At 40.3% G+C, this 22,555-nt stretch overlaps 1 protein-coding gene across 1 annotated transcript in view; it reads right to left on the reverse strand.

Moving 5' to 3' along the window:
* Positions 1 to 21,845, reverse strand: part of ATG7 (autophagy related 7) — a 98,160-nt gene extending 76,315 nt beyond the window's left edge. The window contains exons 1-11 of the mRNA XM_056866520.1: positions 21,671 to 21,845; positions 16,602 to 16,656; positions 15,301 to 15,418; positions 12,992 to 13,069; positions 11,642 to 11,758; positions 8,373 to 8,522; positions 7,604 to 7,692; positions 6,429 to 6,550; positions 4,945 to 5,035; positions 3,075 to 3,219; positions 1,902 to 2,060 (exon numbers count right to left, since the gene is read on the reverse strand). Coding sequence (XP_056722498.1) covers positions 1,902 to 2,060; positions 3,075 to 3,219; positions 4,945 to 5,035; positions 6,429 to 6,550; positions 7,604 to 7,692; positions 8,373 to 8,522; positions 11,642 to 11,758; positions 12,992 to 13,069; positions 15,301 to 15,418; positions 16,602 to 16,656; positions 21,671 to 21,845 — 1,299 coding nt within the window. The remainder of the gene's footprint in view (positions 1 to 1,901; positions 2,061 to 3,074; positions 3,220 to 4,944; positions 5,036 to 6,428; positions 6,551 to 7,603; positions 7,693 to 8,372; positions 8,523 to 11,641; positions 11,759 to 12,991; positions 13,070 to 15,300; positions 15,419 to 16,601; positions 16,657 to 21,670) is intronic.
* Between the last annotated feature and the right edge of the window lie 710 nt (positions 21,846 to 22,555).

Here is a 22,555-nt window from a genome sequence, read left to right on the forward strand (position 1 = left end):
TGGGGGAAAGGTGGGGGTATAAACGAATGAAAAAAATAAAACGACAGTTTAATATACAGCTCTTAAAGTCTTAATTTGTAGCATAGTTTAATGTAATGGCCAGCAGATGGCACAAAATATTTTCCATTACAAATTCAGTTTGTGTAATTATGGAATTATCCATGATATAACTGGATCTTACACATAGCAAGGACATACACTTGACATTCAAATTGGTACATTTTTTATTTTGAGCTAAGGTTAATACACTTTGCATTTGCAAAAGAGACTTTAGTGTGATATATCAATGGAAAATATAAACATCAGTCACCTTAGTTATACAATGAAACTCTTGCAAACAGACCAACCACATTCATAATCAATACTACAAGAAAAGCAATTAGATCATTTGAATTTCTTTGATAATACTCGGGTATTTTGGGTTTTTCTAGACAGCAAGTTTACTAGTTCAATTTTTCCAGAGCTTCTTTTTCTCAGAGCAAGTGATATAGCAAACATTTTTATTAGGACTATTTTACCAGACAGAAAATAGCTTCTAATGCTAATAAGCAATGCTCCTCAGCAACCCTAGTTTTCTTATTCATATAAGGAATTAGCAGTCAGCAAGTGGCTGTGAGTGGCAGATACCCATTCAAGATAAAATGGCTAATCAAACATACTATTCCAGATAGCAGCAAATTAAAACCAGGACTGGTGACTGACAGCGCTACAGTACTGTGAGGATAGAAAAAAGGTCTTTCTGACTAATCACAGCTCAATGAAGGAAAGGATCCTGAGGCTATGATTCCAGACTGCCTAAGCCCCTACACCACTTAACTATGCAATAATTAGAAAACTGGGGGGTGGGAGCAATCACAATACACTGGTAAGAAAATTATCTCTCCCCAGACTACCACATTCAGGCCGCTCATACCCCCTTCCAAGGTTCTCAGTTTTCCAAAGAAGCCAGCACTCCTGATTTTAACTTCCTTTCACCAAGACTCCATGTAGTAGTTTATGCAGCAGCCAGATATATAAATTATTCATATGATTGCTAGGCCGCAGCTGGCAACTATGGGAGCATTTAAGGGGCAGGGACTGACACAGTGGCATCACATCAGCACACTGATACCACTTACAGTGAAAATCGGAAGGGCCATCATGGGATGTTCTAGGATTTACCAAAATGTTATGGTAAAGACATAGAGGAGTGTTTTTTTGCAAATCCTAGAGTGTCCCATGACATCACTTCTTGGTTTTCAATGTAAATGGGGCATGCTGGCACACTTTCCCCCCTCTGCTTTAATTAAGCTGATTACAGTGTGCATTGTACCTTTGCATCCCGGGTCCCTTCTTTGCAACACGCCTGCCACCTTCTGACTGGGTTATAAGGGCTCTGGGATCTCCATTCCTACGTGTATCTGACTAAGGGAGCTTTCAAAAGCTTATACCTCAAAAATCTTGTTGGTCCCTAAGGTGCTAATGGACTCAAATCTAGCTGTTCTACTGCAGACCAACCCAGCTACTCTCTGAATCTTCGTGCTAAATAACACACAAATGCATAAGCCTTCCCTTTTATTTAACATCTCTCTTGATTAAGAGTTCAAAGCCCTTAAACTGTGTTGTGTTTAGTATTTCTACAATAAATCTATGTCGTTTGTTTATTCTTGTTTTTAAAACTTGATTGCTTCAGTAAATTTAATTTCAGCTGCCCTCACACACACACAAACAGAAAAAGGGAAAAAGGGGAAAAAAGAAAAGAGAAAAGAAAAACTTTCAAAGCTATCAGTCAGTTCTCTATTAAGGTTATTTCCTCGTGCTCAGTTCTCTTGTGAAGAAAGAGCATACAAAAAAAATCATAGGCTGTAATTTAAACCCTTAAGTATTTTGAAGATTAAACCAGATTAAAATATTTTACTTACCACTCCAGGGAATATTTTTTGAAGCCTGTCTGCTGCTGCAGGTGCCTTGGACTTCCCACCCCCAAGACAGTCTTCAAACTCATAGAGTGGCTGCCGTACAGGGTTTGAATAAGAGATTTTTGCATTATCCACAAATGTGATCTTCCTGACTCCCCATCCCTGAGTGGAAAAATCAAAGAAGCATAAGAGCTGCTGTACAAATAACGAAAAAGAGAAGCGCATAGGTTTAATACAGACCTTGCATTCATTCTGTCCCTAGCACTAGCACTCAGAACAAGAGACCACCACAGGTACCCATTTCATATTGATAAGAAGGAAAAATGTGTTGACATGCTTGCCCCCTCATCCCGTAAAATGTTCACTTCAGTATGATTCTACATGTTCATTCCTGGACTTCATGGTGCTCTGGTAACATCTGAAAGGCGGAATTATGTGGGTATAATGAGTCAGATAGGTTAATCTACTGGGTCTGTTGATATATGAGTCCATAACACTCACATTACCCTGCTGACTCCATATGATTCCACCTTTCAAATGTCACAAGAACAGCACGGGACTCAGTCATGGCAAAGAAACAACCATACCACTCTAGCAACTTCTGAACTGGGCCAGAGAGGTTCACTAAGAGAGGTCAGGGGTCACCCCTTAGAATAAGGGAAGTCACTTCATGCTATGAAAACCATTATACTAAACACTCCCCACTAACAAGTAAAATAAAATTGTGCAGTAATGGTAGATAATTTTCTTGTTACTTCAAGATGTTCTTCAAAACGCACACTGGCATTTTCTTTGTCAAGCCAACCTTTTATTTTAGAAATAAAACATCACAAAAATTCAGTATTGTAAAAAAACCTTTTCCCTCCAAAAGATTATTAATCTCAATTTGAAGCTATTTGTAATCTTAATTGTTATTGTATAATGCATAATTATTTACATTTGAACATCAACCTGTGAAAGGCATAATGCAATTTTCTCCTTATGTGCCTGCAGCATGCATACAAGCACAGCCAGAAGGAGGGGTGCCCAAGAGCAGAGCCGTACACTGTAAATAAGGAGGAGGAAACAGCAAAGGAGACAATGGTTCAATCTGTGAAAATTCTTATCAGTTCAGCATAACTGACTCTGGTGCAAAATAATAAAATGACATTTGGGGAGAATAGCATCAGTACTTGCCATCAATGTTCTGGCTACACTACAACCCAGCGTACCAGCTCCTAGAAGAAGACACTTTGCAGACACAACTTTCTCCAGGTCAAGAGTAGGCACTAGCCGCCAGCACATCAATTTAAGATTAAGATCCACTGATGATTCTGCTAACCTATGCAATAAATAAGAAATATATTCAACATACCTAAGTATTTTATTCCTCCATAGAAACAAACTGAGTACATAACAGATTCTTGTAATCACTCTTTTATTAATGTATTTTCTATACTTCACTTTTTTCCTTTTTAAAAAAATAAAGCATGTATTTTATTCACTATTAATTTTTGTGCTTCCCCCCCCCTTTTTTTGTTACCCAGTGTTTGAAACACTGAACATCATCTCAGGAAAAGCAAGTTCCAAAGTAGAAACTACAGGTGCCAACCAAAGGACCACGGACAAAGCAAACCCTGGATTATGAGATCTTTACAATTTGCTCATCTCAAAAGATTATGGTGTCACTTCTTTAGCTCTCATGAGTTCACCACACTCTAGAAACACAAAACTGGTGGGGGGGGGGAAAGCCTACTACTACATGTTCACTCACATAGGAACTACAGGAAAAGCATTTACCATTAGAAATCAAATAATGAAAGATTCCAAAAACAAGCAAGAACATCCCCAAACATAATTATAAACAAGTACTTGGCAAAAGATTGCTCCTGCATTACACATTACTACTGGAAGAACCTTGTAAGAATTTAAATTACTATCCAATTTGTATTTTTAGCATTTTGCATTAATATAGTATTTTTCAAACAAATACTAAATCAAATATAAAATATGTATGTAAGAAAAGATTAATGAACGCTGCTCTATTTAAAAACTTAAATGACAAATTATAAATAGCAGTTTTATCTAGACAGAATCTAAAATATAATCTTCCTGTGACATTATCTGACAATGGCGGAATGAAAGAAATTACTAAACATCCCAAGATCTATGAATGCTTATTTTAAATATTGGTTTTTAAAAAAGTACTAGCCAGATGGCCTGTGCTTTATAGCTGGCTACAAAATATATGGTGCCATATATCAGCAACCCCTTTACATGTTAAGATGACACCCTTCAATATCATAGAGTTGGAAGGGAACACCAGGGTCATCTAGTCCAACCCTAGTTATTTAACGGTAGAATTGAGTTTCATTTTAAATTTGGAAACAGAACCTTGTCTTGGAACTCCTGCAAATGTTATGGAAAAAGTGGAGGAAAAACTAGTTGGGTCACCTAGCTTCTACCTTCTCTAAAGCACTAATCCTCGTCTTACATGCATGTTACTACATTTAAGCCTTCCCTGCAATGTGAGTAGAACTGACACCGATGGGTTAGAGGGAAACAGAAACAGACCAGTTTACATTGTCAGTTCACTCCAGAACAGGGATGGCCTTCATGCAATTCCTCTGGTACCAACCCGGTCTGCAAAGTCACATCGCGTTTGTAAAAACCTAATTGTCTATTAAAATGAAAACAGTCTTCTGCCTCCACTGATTTGGATTCTGCAGAAAATACTGCTAGAGGAGTTGGCAGAGTGGATCCTCTGCTATCGTTCTTCAGCAGCCTGCTGTTTGTCCCAAAATCCTCTGCAGGTTTTACACAAAACACTCCATAAAATAAGCAGCTACAGCAAGGAAGAGAAAATTGAAACTGTATCCTCTTCCTGATAGCTTGCACTGGCTGAGCGGGTTGGAGGAGGTGGTAACCACCTCCCATTTATTTCTCATACAAGACTAAATATTTTAAATATGTGCAATATTTGCCTGAGGCAACAACTTCCAGTAGGTAGATACATACTTCTAGGGTCCACTTGGATGAGTTCACTAAGACTTCTAATAATGCATACCTTTTGGGATCCATACACTCACTCAGATTGACCATTCTTGGGCCCATACTTCCTTTTTGATTTTTCTCCCATCCAACAGCTTTTGGACAATCTTCATTACCAGCCAAAAGAAGAACCAAAACATTGCATTAAATAACACAAATTCACACTGTAAACCCAAACAATTTAGGAGGAGTACATTTTAAGTTAATAATGTAAACGCTACAGAATTATTGCAGTTATCCAAGTTTAACATGGAATTCTCAAATACAACTTCTTTGCAATCTTCGAATGTTTTGAATAAGCCAGTTAATAACAGCTAGCCCTGAACTCAAAGCATTCTATTGGGTTGGATCCAGCACAGCATTTCAAGGTAGTGCAAGGATTTGTATCCGCACATTGCAAATTTCACAACAACCCAGAATACTCCCTGAAATCCTTCTCCTGGGGGAAAAAAGACCTCTAGGACCAGAATTGGGGTGGGGGGCACCTTTGGGCTGCTGCTGACGGCAGAACTGTGGAACTGTGCTCTGTGGGAAGGAAGTCCATGTACTCAAGGAAACACTGTGCCAGTTCCAACCCATTCACTAGGACTCACTGCAGCAAAAAGCCCTGAGAAAGTACAGGAGAAAGGGAGTTTTTTTCCTGTACGGTTTGTGATTTTATTGCACAAATATCTAGTCTACATAAATTCTAGAATTTTCTCCATTCTTATATTCACACAGAAAAGCTCTGCTAAACATATTTTATGCTCTGCTAAATATATTTTATTATGTAGTATTGTCATTATTGCTGGTATCACTGGAACTTTAAGCATTGCATTACCTTAATTTCTCAGCCTGTTAATGTTGCCCATGTGGAATGAGTTAAGGTATGCATTATATTCGAATCTGTGCTGTCACTAAATTCCTTGAGCAGGCCAAAATAATTCTATTATTAGAGAACGAAACAGAGATAAGGTACTATGTACATTAAAAATGATTAATAATGATTCACTCATGTCTCAGAAGCCAGAAATAATAAGGGCCCCAGAGTATCACTGATGGGTTCAAGAGGTTGTGGTTTAATGGGAAATTACTTTTTAGAGAATGCAGCCGAACAAGGGGGTTTAACTGCTAGGTCAAATATTCGAGTCCATAATGAATTAAACATTCTAATGGCTGCTCCCTGCCAATATTATCTGGCAATAAATCCTATAGAAACTAGGCTATCTCATCCTTCACTGTTGAGAGGCTTATTGAGAAAAGCAGCATTAGGAATGGACAAAACACAATGAGAGAAAACTCAGAGGATATTCTCTTTTGTGCTTGCAATCAATCAAAATTCACATACTTTTTTTGATAAGGTTGTTTTGCTGAATAGTCCTTAACAGCTCTTAACATACACAGAGAGCAGATCTGAGCTTCTTTCACAGGCTTCATGGAAAGATAAAAACTCCTAATGCAACATCAGTATTAACATCAGTACACTGAACATTCAGTCCTACCCTTTGACATATTGATTACCTAAACTCAGTGTCACTTGAGGAAACTTTATTTCAAAAATTGTGCTGTGTGAAATGTCTCTTGCTCCTTGCATGGTCCTGTCCTTGAAGCAGATCACTTCAACTGTACGGAGATGGTTGCCCCTGTCAGTAACAAGACCTCTGAGTTAGCAGAAGTAGAGCAAAAAGATGAAATGGTGCTTAATTATGAATGTCAGTTTAACAGGTAAGTCTTTGAAAAAGATGGAAGCATAATAATATCAAAACCATTTGTTAGAAATTAAGTTAATCAATAGAGCTAATTTTCAACATGGTCCCATCTGTGGATATCTAAATCCCAACACTGGAGCCATAAACAGGTAAAATAGATCTTTCTACAAACTTGAGAAAAGCTCCAGGTCTGCAGAAAAATCTGAAACCTAAACAAACTGCACAGTGAGAGAGTTAACCCCACAAAATAGAACCAGCACTTGTACCTTTAAGAAAGGAGATTTTAAAGGCCATTGAGAGGGTAGCCAGGCAACCAAGTATTGTCAACCTTCAAACCTTTGGTTTCTGTCAGTAGAAGGGGGGGGGCTATTTGGGCCTCCCAGTCCACTACCATTTACCTCCCTCCTGTCCTGGAAGGATTCATTGGAGCCAACCCCAGCAGAAACCACCAGGCAACTTGCTACCACATAGTCTGTGAAGCTCACCCAGGTGCAGCAATGGCTATGACCTGATACTACACAACTCACCTGAGCCCAGCAGAAGCCCCTACACAACTTGCATGACTTGTTATTGGATCTGGCAGTGGCCATTGTAAGGCCGCTGTCCTCTCCTCAGTTGACACACCCCAATTTGATCCCCTATCTCCTCTTAGTTGTTTTGAAGGACACCCCCTTGAAAGCTTAAATGCAATGAGGATCCTTGGAATAATTTGAACCCAGATCTCTCCAAGCCTTATCAGACTAAACACAATACCACACTTGCTTTAAAAAGACTGGATAACTCTTTAAATGTCCTGTTAAAGTATTAACAACAGCTAACCATGCAGTTCAAGAAAGAAGTTACCAAAGAAAAAATTAAAGACTTACATCCCAATTCTACATGTTTACTCAGAAGCAAGCAAGTTCAATGGATCTTACTTCCTAGTAAATGTACCTACAGGTGGGACATTTAACAAGTCTCAGTGAATGAGCATTTAAAAATAAATACCATTGATGTGTTGCAAGGACCAGTAAATTTCTCAGTGGCCATCCTGGATACTGGGCAAAGTTACAAGGGTCATAAACAGCAAGTGTCATCTGAAGAGAAATCGCTCACATTAACACAATGTAAGAAATAAGAAACTTAGCATTTACTGAGTGCTATTTATCCTTATTGTAAATACTCCACACTAACATCTATATTGCATCAACAGGCAGAAGAAGCATACTTAAAAGTATACAATTGCTAGATCACAACAGCAAATACTGTTCCCTGGAGCTTACAGATTAATGTATTTATCAATTTGCAAGCAAACAACATTAAGGTGACTTAAGAAAGAAGGTTCCAAACAACTGTACAATTAGTTCTACAAACCCTTCCTTGGACTGAGGGATCATTTTGTAGGAAAGGGCTAAAATCTATGGTGTGATGCAGCAAGATGGAGACCTTCCCCAGGTTGTGGTAAAGTAAGCTAAAGTAAGGTACAGGTACAATTACTCCAGTCAACGTCATTATGTGTTACCTGGACTCTGAACCAGGATGTGCGGGTTTTAATCTGAGCCCCAAATATACCTTGATCTCTTTTGAAAGGTCCTTTTTTTACGGACAGACAGCTAGCCTAACAGTGTTTGCTCTTTTTTTCCCACGCACCAGCTGAAACCTGTAATTTACAGGCCTACATGCAACATAAGCCAGCACAAATAAATAGAATCATATATATGAATTATTATTCCAACAAATTTCAGCCATAGAAACTTATGATAGTCCCATTACTTACTTTTTGCTTTGGATCCGGGAAGAAATCATCCCAGCTTTTAAGCAAGGACAGAAGAACTGAATCCTCATGGTACTTGACTAAAAAATAAGACAACGCTGTGAGCCCTTCTTTCTGGCAAAGTTCATCATATGCACTTTGAAGGGATTGAATCTGAAAGAAAAGCAGATCAATTCACAGTACTTTCTGTTTACTGAATACTGAGTGTAGTCTATCCGTAACTTTAGTAATTTTAAAAAGTATTTCAGTGGAAACTTTGAAGAGCTAAAATGCAAACAGTGCAAATTTTCTATATACCTCCTTAGCATCATAAGCCAGTATATGATTCTGTATAATGGGTTTGCTTTTATGATGTGATGATGGCTGACAACTTGGAAGGCTTTAAGAGGGGAGTGGACATGTTCATGGAGGAGAGGACCATTCATGGCTACTAGTAAAAATGGATGCTAGTCATGATGCATACCAATTCTCTCCCTAGAGGAACCTCGTTGGCCACTGTGTGAACAGACTGCTGGACTTAATGGACCTTGGTCTGATCCAGCATGGCTTTTCTTATGTTCTTAGGACTAGTTTAAAATACTACTGAGGTTTTTGTTTTACTTTTAAAAGAAAAATCATCAATGATCAATGAATCATCAATGATTCAGAGAATCTTATATTAAAATACAGAACACCCTTTGTCTTATTTGACAAAATGAAAATGGTCTGGGCAGATATGCATACAAATCAGAAATCTAGTTTCCTGAATGTAGCCCCTTCACTACCTAGGTATTCATAGAACTTAACTTCAAGATGTTGTTGAGAGTTCCCTGCTCCTGGCCACATTAACGCAGAAATGAATCCCATTGATTTCAACAGAACAACACTTTTAAGGGGAGTCTCAAAAATATGGTGTGATGTTGGATGTCAAAAAGCTTAGAATACAAGAAGGCTCTCTGCACATGATTTACATGGAGTCTTGTGGTCCCCAAGCTCAGCCTCAAGAAATTCTCCAACTATAGTGAACTAGCTAGATTGTGCCCAACAAGTACAGACTTAAATAAATAAATAAATAAAAATTAGTTCTAAGGAATTCTTCAGCATTGTATTTCCTTTCTGAAATATTGTATTTGCTTTTCTGAAAATAACAGGTTCAATATCACTGATTTCACATATAGCTATGAACTGATACTAAGTGATTGCTGTAATTGTCAAATTAACAGAAAACCTCTTTTATATTTTTCATAAATGGTCCAATTTAAACATTTCAATCAATGCTGTTCCCAAAGAGTATGATTAGTTTCTCAGTATTATTTCTGAGACTTCTAGCCTGGAGTGACTCATCAAATCAGAAACAGTGAACTGCATACCTCAAAGATGAGAGCACACACATATACACAAAGGGTAAGATGTGTGGACACAATCCATAATAGCCAACTGATCCCTACTGTGGGCAATGATAAGAGACATCTTGGGTTCAGATTTGTACACATTTCATAGACATGTTGGGAGGGACTGAATTCTAAGACTTTCGGGCTTCAGCTACACTAAGTGCAGTAGAAAGACAGCATCTCAGCTAAACTACTTAAGACCTCAGACCACTCACATGACGATATACTGAAGAAAAAACAACAACGCTTGTACCCATAATAAACTAGTATGCTAGGAAAATGGCTAGGCTTCACCCTAGGGGGGAGGAGCACGGAGGGTTGTGCAGGAGGGGCTCTTCAAATGCCTGCATTTAAAAGGGCTTGCCATGACATACCCATTGGCTGACCACCAGCATTAAATGGCATCTTTAAATTATCAAACATATTTGGTATACTTGGAGAATTTCAAAAGGATGCAGAGGACAAATGCGAACTGGAATTCAAACGGCACTAGGCTCCTTATGGAAGCTCTGCCGTCAAAACCCTACAATGTCATTTTTATTCATTCAACCTTTTCCTAAAATTTGTCTCAATTTCTCTGAATATACAGCACTAAGAACCCAATCCTCATGGGGGGTGGTGGAAGGGGTTTGGAGCTGGTGTGACCACAGTGCCAGCGTCAGTGCTGCTTGTGCTGGCTAAAGTGGCACCAACGCCGAAGCACTAATGGTAGCTTTGGGGAGCTATGTGGCAGTGCGAGCCTCGCTGGCAGCATATTCCCAGCGAAGAAGCTCGTGCTGGCACCAAAGGGGGTGTTCCTGGGGGCGGAGCTGACATTAGACAGCTCCCAAAGCCCTTTCGGCCCAGGAACACCCCTTTCTGCGGGCGCCAAGTTACGCCTGCAAAAAGGCAGATGCAGCCCCATGGAACTTTATGGAGAGTTCCACAGGATTTACTTGAGAAGGGGTATTTTCGGCTTGCTGCGCTTGGCATCAAGTCGCTTAGGAGACAGCACGGCTGCACTATTCCCAAGTCATGGGTAAGTACCCACTGGTTAGGATTGGGCTGTAAACATTTTCCATCATAATGGCCTGTAGACAACATACCTCAGACACAACTTCATTCCTCACGTTCCCATCTAGCTATGCTATTTTTTAAATAGCAGCCAATAGCTCTTGTTTACCACCTACATTATCCAAGGCCTTGAGTTGTTAACTGAAACCAGGGACCTTTCTAGTGTTAATGCACACTATCTTACAGTAAGAGACAGCAATGCCCTGCAGAATCATGTCTTTTGGAAACACATTACACAAAAGAATTGAAGAGCAGGTCAAGATCATCTTTATTTGGATTCACTAGCAGGGTGAAAACCCTATCTTCCACAGACCGAAAATACTTAAAAACCTTTTATATGTTTTGCATCCACTGAAAATCAACCGTCCAAAACATCATTACCCTTGTGATTCTATTACACTGATGCACACAGCTGCTACGTGAATAAGGCAAAACTTTCTCAAGTTCAAAATAAAACATTTACAAATATGAGGTATAAACTGAGTTTAAACAAGAACTCCAATACAGTGATACACAGGACTCCCATGAGTGCAAGATCCTACTTCCTTAGATGCCAGGAACAACTACACACAGACCGAATGCATACATACAGCTGCCCACCAACTGGAGGGGGAAGCGAGAGGAGGAGACAGCTCTTGTGCATTTGGGAGTTCTCTGGACGCTCAAGGGCTCCAGCATCAAAATAGGCTTGCTGGATTTGGGCATTTCTAAATATCAAGAACCAAATGAATTCAGGAACTAGTCCTTTTGCTTATCATGTTGTTACACAAATAAGAAATCCTTTCAATTTTATAATGAATGACAATGATGAGCACTAACAAAATTTTACCTTAGTATTTGTTTATGTACCTGAATTGGAGAGAACCTTGCAGCAAGGCACACAGGCTGCTGAATCAAAGGGATTCCTTCCGGGAGACAAAGTGCAGGGTAACAAAACCAGTAATAGAAACGATATCTCTTCAAATCCTGAGGGAGGAAATTGTGTATATATGTACACATCAGTTAGAAAAATTATTTTACAATATATTTCCATATATTGGAATATTTTGCATATACTTAATGAGATACCTTGGAGATGGGACCCAAATTCATTTATGTTTAATAATTTCACATACACTCAGCCATCAGAAAGCAACGGTGTAACTATCTCACCAGAATACTTGTATCAGCTGTTAAACAAAAGCAATAACAAACAACGGCATGTTTTCAGTTTCTACCTACAATGCATGTACACGGTATTTTATTTTTTTAGGTGAGAGAAAACATTGAAAGCAGGCAGCACGGACCTGCCTGCATGCCTGTAGAAATACTTGTGGCCAATGCGATGATTGTTGGGCAAACCCAGGTCATCTTAAGATCATTAGGTCACAACAGCTCTGGGTCTTGCCTCTGGAAGGATCCTGGTCAAAGTCCTCTTCTTCAATACTAATCACATATGTCACATAGTACTGTAAATGATTAAGTGCTTGCCAAGCTCATCTTTCTGTTTACGAGAGAATGTTTTCCCAAACGCTGATGTAAGAATGGAATGTTGCATTGTCTTGTCATTCATTAATTTTGGTTCTGATTGTCTGCTGCTTAATAAAACTGGGAGGTCGCTCGGGGACGATAGAGTTGATCTCTCACAATCAAGACACAGGTTTTGTGTGTGCCTTCCCTCAAGGCACTTTGTATGCACCTTCCCTTCACATGCTAACTCAAAGGGTCCAGTTTTTGGATCAGTCCGGATATGGGATGTCCGGATAAGAGATATTCTACCTGTATCTATTTATATATTTCTAATAGTATAACCAAATCAGTAATTTTTGATATAATTGTAAAACGAATCTGAAACGTTATTATTCTAAAAATGAGATTTGGTTGCAAACATTAAGATTATACCAGCAAGAATGAGTCTTTATGTAGAAAACCATGTTTTAAATCTAGTCTTACTGACTAGGGATTTCAAACATGATTTAAATCAAATCCACCCTTATTACAACTGATACAGGATGATGTTGAAGGAAGTTACTTGCAATACAGAAGATTCCAGACCCTACACGAGTGTTCAGCTATATATTCAGCTATATAACTGAGTGTTCAGTTATATCCATGATCTATTAAGATGACTATCAAGATTACCAAGACTATCACAACATAAATTTTTTATACAAATATGAAACATTTAGAATTGTTTATTTTACATTACTTTATACTCACTGCAAATGTCAGTAGCAGAAATCTGTTTAGCAAGACAGGATTTTCAATGGCCTCACCTGATTTTATTGAATCCCATATCTAAGAGTGAGAAACAGAAATCAATGTCAGGTACTATTAACTTACCTCTGGGTTTCCAACAGATTAAAATAAATACTTCAGGAAGATTCCTGTATCTTTCAGTACCTGCCTGTATATCATACACTTACATTATGCAGCTCACTCTCCTAGAATGGTTTCTATAAAAATGAGGAGTGGCTGTAATAAAGGAAACACCCATAACCAAGCAGAACATAACACATCTGCATGCATAAGATGCCATGTTAAATCCCCGTAGTCTTACATAAACACGGAGTTGCTTTATACTAACTCAGACCATTGGTCAATCAAGGTCAGTATTGTTTAGCCTGACTGGGTTCTCCAGTAGGGGTCTTTAACCTTATCCTTTAAAAAAAAAAACAGAGATGATGGGGATTAAACCTAAGATCTTTTGCATGCAAAAGAGATGTTCTGCCACTAAACCACTGCTCCTCCCTTGAGTGCCCAATTAAAAGATCTCAAAAAGTATAACAGGCTTTTGCTAGACTTTGTAGAGCTGCCGCCACTCAGAATAGACAATAGATGGACCTATGGTCTGACTTTAAATGAGGCAGCCTTATGTGTCATGCTTATCACAAGCAATCATCCTTCTACGCCCACTGACTTCAGATTAAAAAATGTAAAGGTAAAGGTCCCCTGTGCAAGCACCGGGTCATTCCTCACCCATGGGGTGACGTCACATCCCAACGTTTACTAGGCAGACTTTTTGTTTACGGGGTGGTTTGCCAGTGCCTTCCCCAGTCATCTTCCCTTTACCCCCAAGCAAGCTGGGTCCTCATTTGACCGACCTCGTAAGGATGGAAGGCTGAATCAACCTTGAGCCGGCTACCTGAAACAGACTTCCGTCGGGATCGAACTCAGGTTGTGAGCAGAGCTTGGACTGCAGCTTACCATTCTGCTCCAATGGCTCCTTCAGATTTAGAAGGCTATAATTCTGCTTAGGACTGCACTGTTAGTCTTACTTACTGTCAACTTGCCCATGCGGTTAGAATCAAGCAGTAGGTCACAAGTGTTTCACAAAGTGAGATAAGGAGTTCTATTTCATCTGATATTGATTGTGGACATATGTTATATCAAACATGTAAGAGAAAGGGCAAAGGAAGGCTGCACTCAGTCCTTTGTTTGTTTATTTTTTATCTGAACTGACCTTTGCTACAAAAATGTAGAACGTTCTCAACCTGGGCTGCATCAATTATTCAAAAAGCAAAGACCTAGACCGATCAGAAATTGCTCCTATAAGCCCAGTATACATACAAAGACTGTATTGTGTTAGAGATATGTGTGGTATGCTAAAAAAAGCTAATTTCAATTGTATCATAAGATAGGTCAACATAAAAGGCATGTCTACAGTACACACTTTATCAGCTTTTAATTGTCAAAGCTTCATCCCAAAATTTGTCAGTGAATTCTCAAAAGCTTCCATGATACAAGCCTCAAAGGTGCTTCCGAAAACCTTGGCAGCTAAAACCAGTTAAAGCAGGGGTCCCCAACTTGGTGCCCGTGGATGCCGTGGCACTTGCCAACACCTTTCCTGGTGCCCACCAAATGTTTTCAGGTAGTAGGTGGGGCCAAGTAGGGCTTCTGCCCAGCTAGGCTTCTGATTGCCTGTGCAGATTTTTTTTAATGTTGCTTTGGCAGCAGCTGCCTTCAGAGCACAAGGATCTGCAGTGTGTTACTGAAGTTAAGCTGTGGTAATCATTTTGTGGCTGGCTCCACCTCCTGTGGTAGCCGTTTTGTGGCGGCCATTTTGTTGCTGCACCCACCATGCTGTTTCAGAACTCCAAATGTGTCTGCAAGCTCAAAAAGGATGGGGATCCCTAAGTTAAAGCAATGGGCACTGTGCCAATATAAACTCCATCGACAGAATGTTTAAATACATGTTTTCTTCTTCTTTTTAAAGGGCATGAAGGTGCAATATGCCTAACACATGCAGACAGCACTAAATCATTACATATAGACTTAATTATCATGATGGGTAGCTGTGTTAGTCTGTCTGAGGCAGTAGAAAAGAGCAAGAGTCCAGTAGCACCTTAAAGACTAAGAAAATTTCTGGCAGGTATGAGCTGTTGTGAGTCATAGCTCACTTCTTCAGATACCAGAAGCTCAAGCAAGAACTCAACGGACATTGCCACCATCTCAAACAATTTTTCAAAACTATCTGAAATTCTTACCGTAATTTCAGGAAATTCAGGAGTGTGGCATTGTTAGCTCACCTCATTTGCTGCTTGCTCAAGAAGAAACTTCTTATCACACAATTTGAAGGATTCCATAGTATTGGTATTATACAGTGTTCCAACCGCAGGGCAGCAATGTGCTGGAGTTGGGGCATTCCTGAGGAATAGAAAGTACTCTTGGAACTACAGGACAATATTTGTCACCATCTTACTAATAAATTGGCACTTTTGGTGCTCTGGACACATACACACAAAACAGAATGCTGAAAATAAGTTACGAAATACTAGAATTTGGCTCAGTTCTGGAAACTGTGGGTTTTGTTGGTACAATTCATTTTTTAAAAACGTTTCCCACACAAACCTGGGTTGTAGAAGGCAAAGGACTGGCTGTAGAATTATGGCTGCTGAGGAAGGGTCAGGAAAGAGAATGAGGCCACATCCCAAACAGAAGCAGAGCCACCTTAGCACCAACTATTTAGCACCAACTTAGCACCCGAGTCATGTAGTGGTTAGAATGTCGAATTAGGATCTGGCAACCCCAAGTTCGAATCCCTGCTCTGCCATGGAAGCTCTCTGGGTTACTTTGGGCCAGTCACACACACTCAGCTGAATCTACCTCACAGGATTGTTGTGAGGATAAAATGGAGGAGAGGAGAATGACATAAGCTGCTTTTGGTCTCCATTGGGGATAAGGGAGGGGTATAAATGAATGGAAAAGACAGTCATGCTAGGAAAAGTTGAGGGCAGCAGGAAAAGAGGAAGACCCACAAGAGATGGACTGACTCAATAAAGGAAGCCACAGCCCTCAATTTGCAAGATCTGAGCAAGGCTGTCAAAGGACATTTTGGAGGACTTTCATTCACAGGGTCGCCATGAGTCGGAAGCGACTTGACAGCACTTAACACACACACACACACACATAAATGAAGTAAATTAGTTTCATGGCAAAAATCTTTTCTCATCAAAATTAAAGATGTAGCCATAGTGATGATCAGGCCAAGTATAACTTCAATATTTAACACCTGTCACACTGATTTTCTCTAAGTTCTATAAACAGCCTTGCAATCTGCCTCTCACTTGTATGCCTGGAACAAACAGACTCAATAGACCTGCCTATACATCTGCATTCAGTCAGTATAATATTTGTGCTATGCTGAGAGGAAGGCTGATATATGAATGTTTCACCTCCTAGAGTTAAAGTGCTAGTAGCCCCTCAATGCTATGAAGAACTCCACACACCGTTTTATATCATAGTACGATGACATAGTGTGTGGGGGGGGGGGGAGAGATAGCAGGTCTAATTACTTTACACATTTGACATGAACTAAAAAGTTACTTACACATCAAAAGCACTGAATTCCAGTGTTAAACGAGCTGGCATACCAGCAGGGTCTCCTGGACAAAAATAAAAGGATCATTAGGTAGCTAAAAGACTAATGGAATTTTCCCCATTAAGAAGCATCACTGTCCCTCATAGTAATATATAGGCATATATATTTTTCAGCTGCTGCAGAACTATTTAGCAATCCAGACACCCTTGACCAGTATGGTGACTTCATAACTTGATCCCATTTCTTTACACTGTATAAATGTTAGTAAACTGAAAAACTATAAAATTTTATTATCTCGCCTGTTCAGTTTTGTTTAAGACCAGGAACAAGGAATAAAGAACATCACACTCAATTTCACCAATGAAGCGAAGCACAAAGTTTACTCCTAACCTCTACCTGCTCCTTTAACCTACAGGTTCTCTAGTTTTGTTTTGTTTTTTTAAACAATTTTTATTATTTTTTCCATAACATTATAAACAAAACATTTCAACTATGTGTACAGTTTATCGATAGGAAAAAAAAATTACATTATTGTTGAAAATATATCTTTGTTATTAAACAAATATAAAAAACTTCCCCTTCATCTTCCTCCATCTTTTCATAAAACCATTTGCTCTTTTGTATTAAAAATTCTAATCCTAATATTGTTTTGTATAACTAAATATGGTTTCTTTACTCGATATCAATTAAATTTTAATTATTAAGTATTGTATGTAGTAATAAAGAAATTATTTAAAATTAAGAACCAAATTAATTTATCACATTTCTTCAACAATATCTTTGAAAAATGGATTAGATCAATGAGTAACCTTTAAGTTTCTCCAGTTGAAGTTCAGTTTCACAGTAAACCCTCCATGCCTCCCTTTCACCCATGAATTGTACATTGTCTTTTTGATTTATCAAAGCAGTAAGTTTTGCCATTTCCGCCATTTCTAACATCTTTTGTATCCAGTCTTTTTTGTCTGGAATTTCCATGGTCTTCCATTTAGCTGCATAAACTGGTCTCGCAGCTTTGGTGGCATATATAAAAAATGATCTCTGAGATAAAATAGAGTCTGGTATCATACTTAGTAACATCATTTCAGGTGTTTTAGGTACATTATTTTGTATAATTAACCTTATTTCATTGTAAATCATGTCCCAAAAGTTTTTTGCTTTATCATAAGTCCACCACATATGATGAAATGAGCCTATTTTGTTGTTACACTTCCAGCACTTCGGGGACATCGATTTGTAAGTCATTGCCAGTTTTTTAGGTGTCAAATACCATCTATACATCATTTTATAGATATTTTCCCTTATGATTGAGAAAGTATGAGTTTCATATCTTGTGACCAAAGTCTTTCCCATTTATTTAATAGTAGATCATGGCCCAGCATCTGTGCCCAGCTAATCATAGTGGGTTTTACTTGGACTTGTTCACAATAAAGCTCCAACGATAACTTGTACATTTTGAATATTAAATTATCATTTGTATCCAGTAAGAGTTTTTGGAAAATTGATTTCTTTTTTAAAAATCCTGTTTTCAAATCCTGAACAAAGACGGAATTTATCTGATGATATTGAAACCAGGTCAGATACTCCTTGACTTCATCATAGTCTTTTAGCGAGCATTTGTTGCAATTCCACTTTAAGAGGTCATGATATGTAATAAATTGAGCTGGCCTCAGTGGTAGTAATGTCAACATTTCTTGCGATGTATTTGGTTCTAAAAGATGTTTATATTTTTGCCAGGTTTTAAATAAAGAAGATTTAACCATCTGTTGTTGAAATGATGTATGTGTCTTAATTTTATCGTAAGAACATAAGAAAGGCCCTGCTGGATAAGACCAAGGCCCATCAAGTCCAGCAGTCTGTTCACACAGTGGCCAACCAGGTGCCTCTAGGAAGGCCACAAACAAGACGACTGCAGCAGCACCCTCGTACTACAGATATCCGTGCCAACCGCTTCTGTTGTCAAAACCTTCTAAATCCAGTAGTCGTGCAGGTTCTCCAGTTTTGTACACAGAAAATAATGGGCCAACAACTGACTGAGAGACTCCCAAAGACCTGATGTGGGGATTGCTACTGGTGTGGTTAAAATTCAGATTTTGAGCTACATACCTTTTTTTAAAAAGCAATTTAAATTAGACAAACACCCCACTATCAGGCCACTTTCTTATATTGCAATAGCCAAGTTGGTCAAATCTGAGGATGCTTAAATCCTGTGACTGGAGTTGTGATTGGGCAAAACAGATCCTTCTACAAACTCCTGAAAAATGCCCCAGGTTTGCAGAAATAATCTGAAATTTTAAAACACACATGGGGGGGTTAGACCCCCCCAAAATGATAAAAGTACCTGTAGCTTTAAGAAAAAAGACTCCAGTGGCTGTTGCTAGGCAACCATAGCATTCCAGGGGTTTCAGTGAGTAAAAGGCAGGTGGAGGGGTTACAGTCCTTTCCAGGGCTGTTTAGGCCTTTAAGAGAGGACTCATTGGAGCCAGGCCTGGCTAGGTTTGCCAGCTCCAGGTTGGGAAATTCCTGGAAATTTTGGGGTGGAGTCTGAGGAGGGTTTGGGAAAGGGAGGGACATCAGCTGGATATAATGTCACATAGTCCACCCTTCAAAGCAACCATTTTCTTCAGGGGAAAAGATCTCTGTTGTCTGTAGTTCAATTATCATTCTGAGAGATCTCCAAGTCTCACCTGAAGGTTGGCAACCCTAGGTGTGGCAGCAACCATTCAGTGACTTGATAACACCTGATTTGCATGACTCAACTAGGCCTATATGCTTGCTACTGTTCAACATCAGCCACCCTATGAAAGTCAGTGTGGTGTAGCAGTTAAGAGCTTCAGAGTAGGGTCTCAGAGATCCAGGTTCAAATTCCCATCTTGTTGTGGAAGCTCACTGGGGGATTTTAGGTTAGTCACTTTCAGTCTAACCTACCTCACAGGGTTGTTGCACAGATAAAAAGGATGAGAGGAGAATAATGTAAGCTACTTTGGTCCCCACTGTGGAGAAAGGTGGGGTATAAATGAAGTAAATAAATGATAAGTGTAGCTGAAAATGGGAGGCAGATAAAAGGTAGGTTGGTGAATGGCTGAGGAGGAGAGAATGTGGGGGAGAGGGAAAGCTGAAGACAGAAAGGCAGATAAATGTAGGCTAGCTGTTGGATCGGAAGGAGAGAAAAAACAGGAAAAGCGGAGAGGCTATAACAACATAAGAAAAGCCATGCTGGATCAGACCAAGGCCCATCAAGTCCAGCAGTCTGTTCACACAGTGGCCAACCAGATGACTCTAGGATAGGGGTGGGGAACCTTTTTTCTGCCAAGGGCCATTTGGATATTTATAATATCATTCAGGGGCCATACAAAATTATTAACTTAAAAATTAGCCTGCTATATTTGGTCAAACATTTAGCCAAGAGGCAGGACCGGAGACAGCTCCGAGTGTCTGCCAAATAGAGTGACTCGCTTTTGAGCTCTGCTGTACCCAGCTGGGCCCAAGAGATTCAGGCAGGGCAGCATCCTTCTGCGCTAGATATCTGCCAGGACTCATGAAGGGCCAGACCAAATGATTTTGCGGGCCTTATACAGCCCCCGGGCCTGACGTTCCCCACCCCTGCTCTAGGAAGCCCACAAACAAGATGTCTGCAACAGTATTATCCTGCCTGTGTTCCACAGCACCTAATATAATGGGCATGCTCTTCTGATACTGGAGGGAATAGGCATGCATCATGACTAGTATTCATTTTGACTAGTAGTCATGAATAGTCCTATCCTCCATGAACATGTCCACTCCCCTCTTAAAGCCTTCCAAGTTGACAGCCATCACCACATCCTTGGGTAGGAAGTTTCACAATTCAACTATGCATTGTGTGAAGAAATACTTCCTTTTATCTATTTTGAACCTCTCACCCTCCAGCTTCATCTACATCTATGGAAACTTTCAGGAAAGGGAAAGAGGAAATAATGGAGGGTTGGGGGTGCATCTCAAGTTCTTGCAGGTTCCTGCTTGTATTTCCTTTAATCTCTCACTACTTAGAACTGATTCTAGAATTAAACATGTCTATGTATTGATGGCACTTAACACACACATGTATTAAGTGTCATCAAGTCACTTCTGTGAATTAATGACCTCCAAAACCTCCAATCGTTAATATCCTTGCTCAGGCCTTGCAAACTGAGGGCTGTGGCTTCCTTTATTGAGTCGAGTTAAGCAAATCCAGAGTTTACCATCCAGAAAGACAAGTACAATATTTGCCAGTTTTGTCTGTACAATTTTCTGTACAAGTTTGTACAGTTCTGTCTGTACAAGTACAACCACCACCCTCCGGCAACTGAAGCCTGAAGCTGATGGAGTGGAGTTAAAGTGGGTCTGCACTGAGAAAAACCACATAGCACCCTGCCTTGCAGAAGTAGAGAAGAAGTAGAAAAGGGCAAGAGTCCAGTAGCACCTTAAAGACTCACAAAAATATTTTCTGGTAGGGTATGAGCTTTCGTGAGCCACAGCTCACTTCTTCAGATACCCAGAAGTAAGCCCACTAACTTTAGAAGTCACAGAGTTAGTTTGCACACCTGTGTCCACCTACCCACTGAACTCCGCGCGGCTTGCTATCGATTCAGGCTCCACACCAAATTCAGAAGCGAGCACACACTGCGACCAGGCTCAATCTATGTCACAAGCCCCCTTTCCAAATTATGTACACCGGTCCTTACTTTATAACACTGGTTCCCAACCGGGGGTCCGTGGACCCCCAGGGGTCCGTGAGAACTAAATTAAGGCCCGCGAAACAAAGCCATAAACCCATCATAAATTAATATTTTCAATTAAAAGTTCTCTATTATAAATATATATATATCCAAACATTATTCTAAGTTTAATGCTTAACTAACAGTCGTGATTAAAGTTTATTTTCAAATTCTCGGCATTTTTATTTTGAACCTTGGGGGTCCCTGCTCCGAACCAAAAAGTCCTAGTGGTCCCTGGTCAAAAGAAAAGGTGGGGAGCCACTGCTTCACAAGGATCCAAACCTGTTGCCTGTGCACGCCCGTACTAGAACGAGAGCCCGGAAAGCAACACGTCCACCCCATGCTTACCATTATAGTAGTATCCCTTGATCGTTTGGGGAGCCTCATCCAGTTTGTACTCGTTGAGCTTCTTCTGGGTCAGCTCGTGCCAAAAGCCTGCGTCTAAGGCGCTGCTGAAAGGGACAAACTGCAGCTTGGGGAGCTCCGCCGCCGGCGGGCTCGCTCTCCCCGCAGCCTGCGCCATCGGTCCCTCCGGCAGCCCCGCGCGCGGTCGAAAAGCGCCGCGCGGCGCAACAGCTGCCCCCGAGGCGCCAAAGACCACCTCCCTCTCGGCTGCCTTTCCCAGCCCACTCGCGAGACCGGAAACAGCTTCGCGAGAGCCGTCCGGGTTGCCGCGCGCGCAGGACCTGACGCGCGCGCGCGCGTCGACGGAGGTTTGCAAACGACAGAGAGGCGGAGCGAAGGAGAAACTGCGGTTCCCATTTGGACACCGCTGCGGAAGGGGAAGGGTGCGAGTGCCGAATAGGGGAACGATCTTGGCTTTCTCGTGTTTGCGTTACGTCTTTTCTGCTTTGTAGGGGTTGCTCAGCAGCTAACTGGAAGTGGGAATAGTAGAAAAGGGCAAGAGTCCAGTAGCACCTTAAAGACTCACAAAAATATTTTCTGGTAGGGTAGGAGCGTTCTGAAGAAGTGAGCTGTGGCTCACGAAAGCTCCTACCCTACCAGAAAATATTTTTGCATTTAGAGAGCTGTGGATCCCGAAAGCTCCTTCCCTGCCAGAAAATATTCTTGTGAGTAAATACTGTCGAAGGCTTTCACGGTCAGAGTTCATTGGTTCTGTCTCCTTCAGTGTTACTCCTCTGAAGATGCCTGCCGCAGTTGCTGGCGAAACGTCAGGAAAGAAAATTCCAAGACCACGGTCACACAGCCCGGATAACCTACAAGAACCAATTC

The sequence above is a fragment of the Euleptes europaea genome, chromosome 1 (genome assembly GCF_029931775.1).
Source record: "Euleptes europaea isolate rEulEur1 chromosome 1, rEulEur1.hap1, whole genome shotgun sequence".
Taxonomy (NCBI): Eukaryota; Metazoa; Chordata; class Lepidosauria; order Squamata; family Sphaerodactylidae; genus Euleptes; species Euleptes europaea.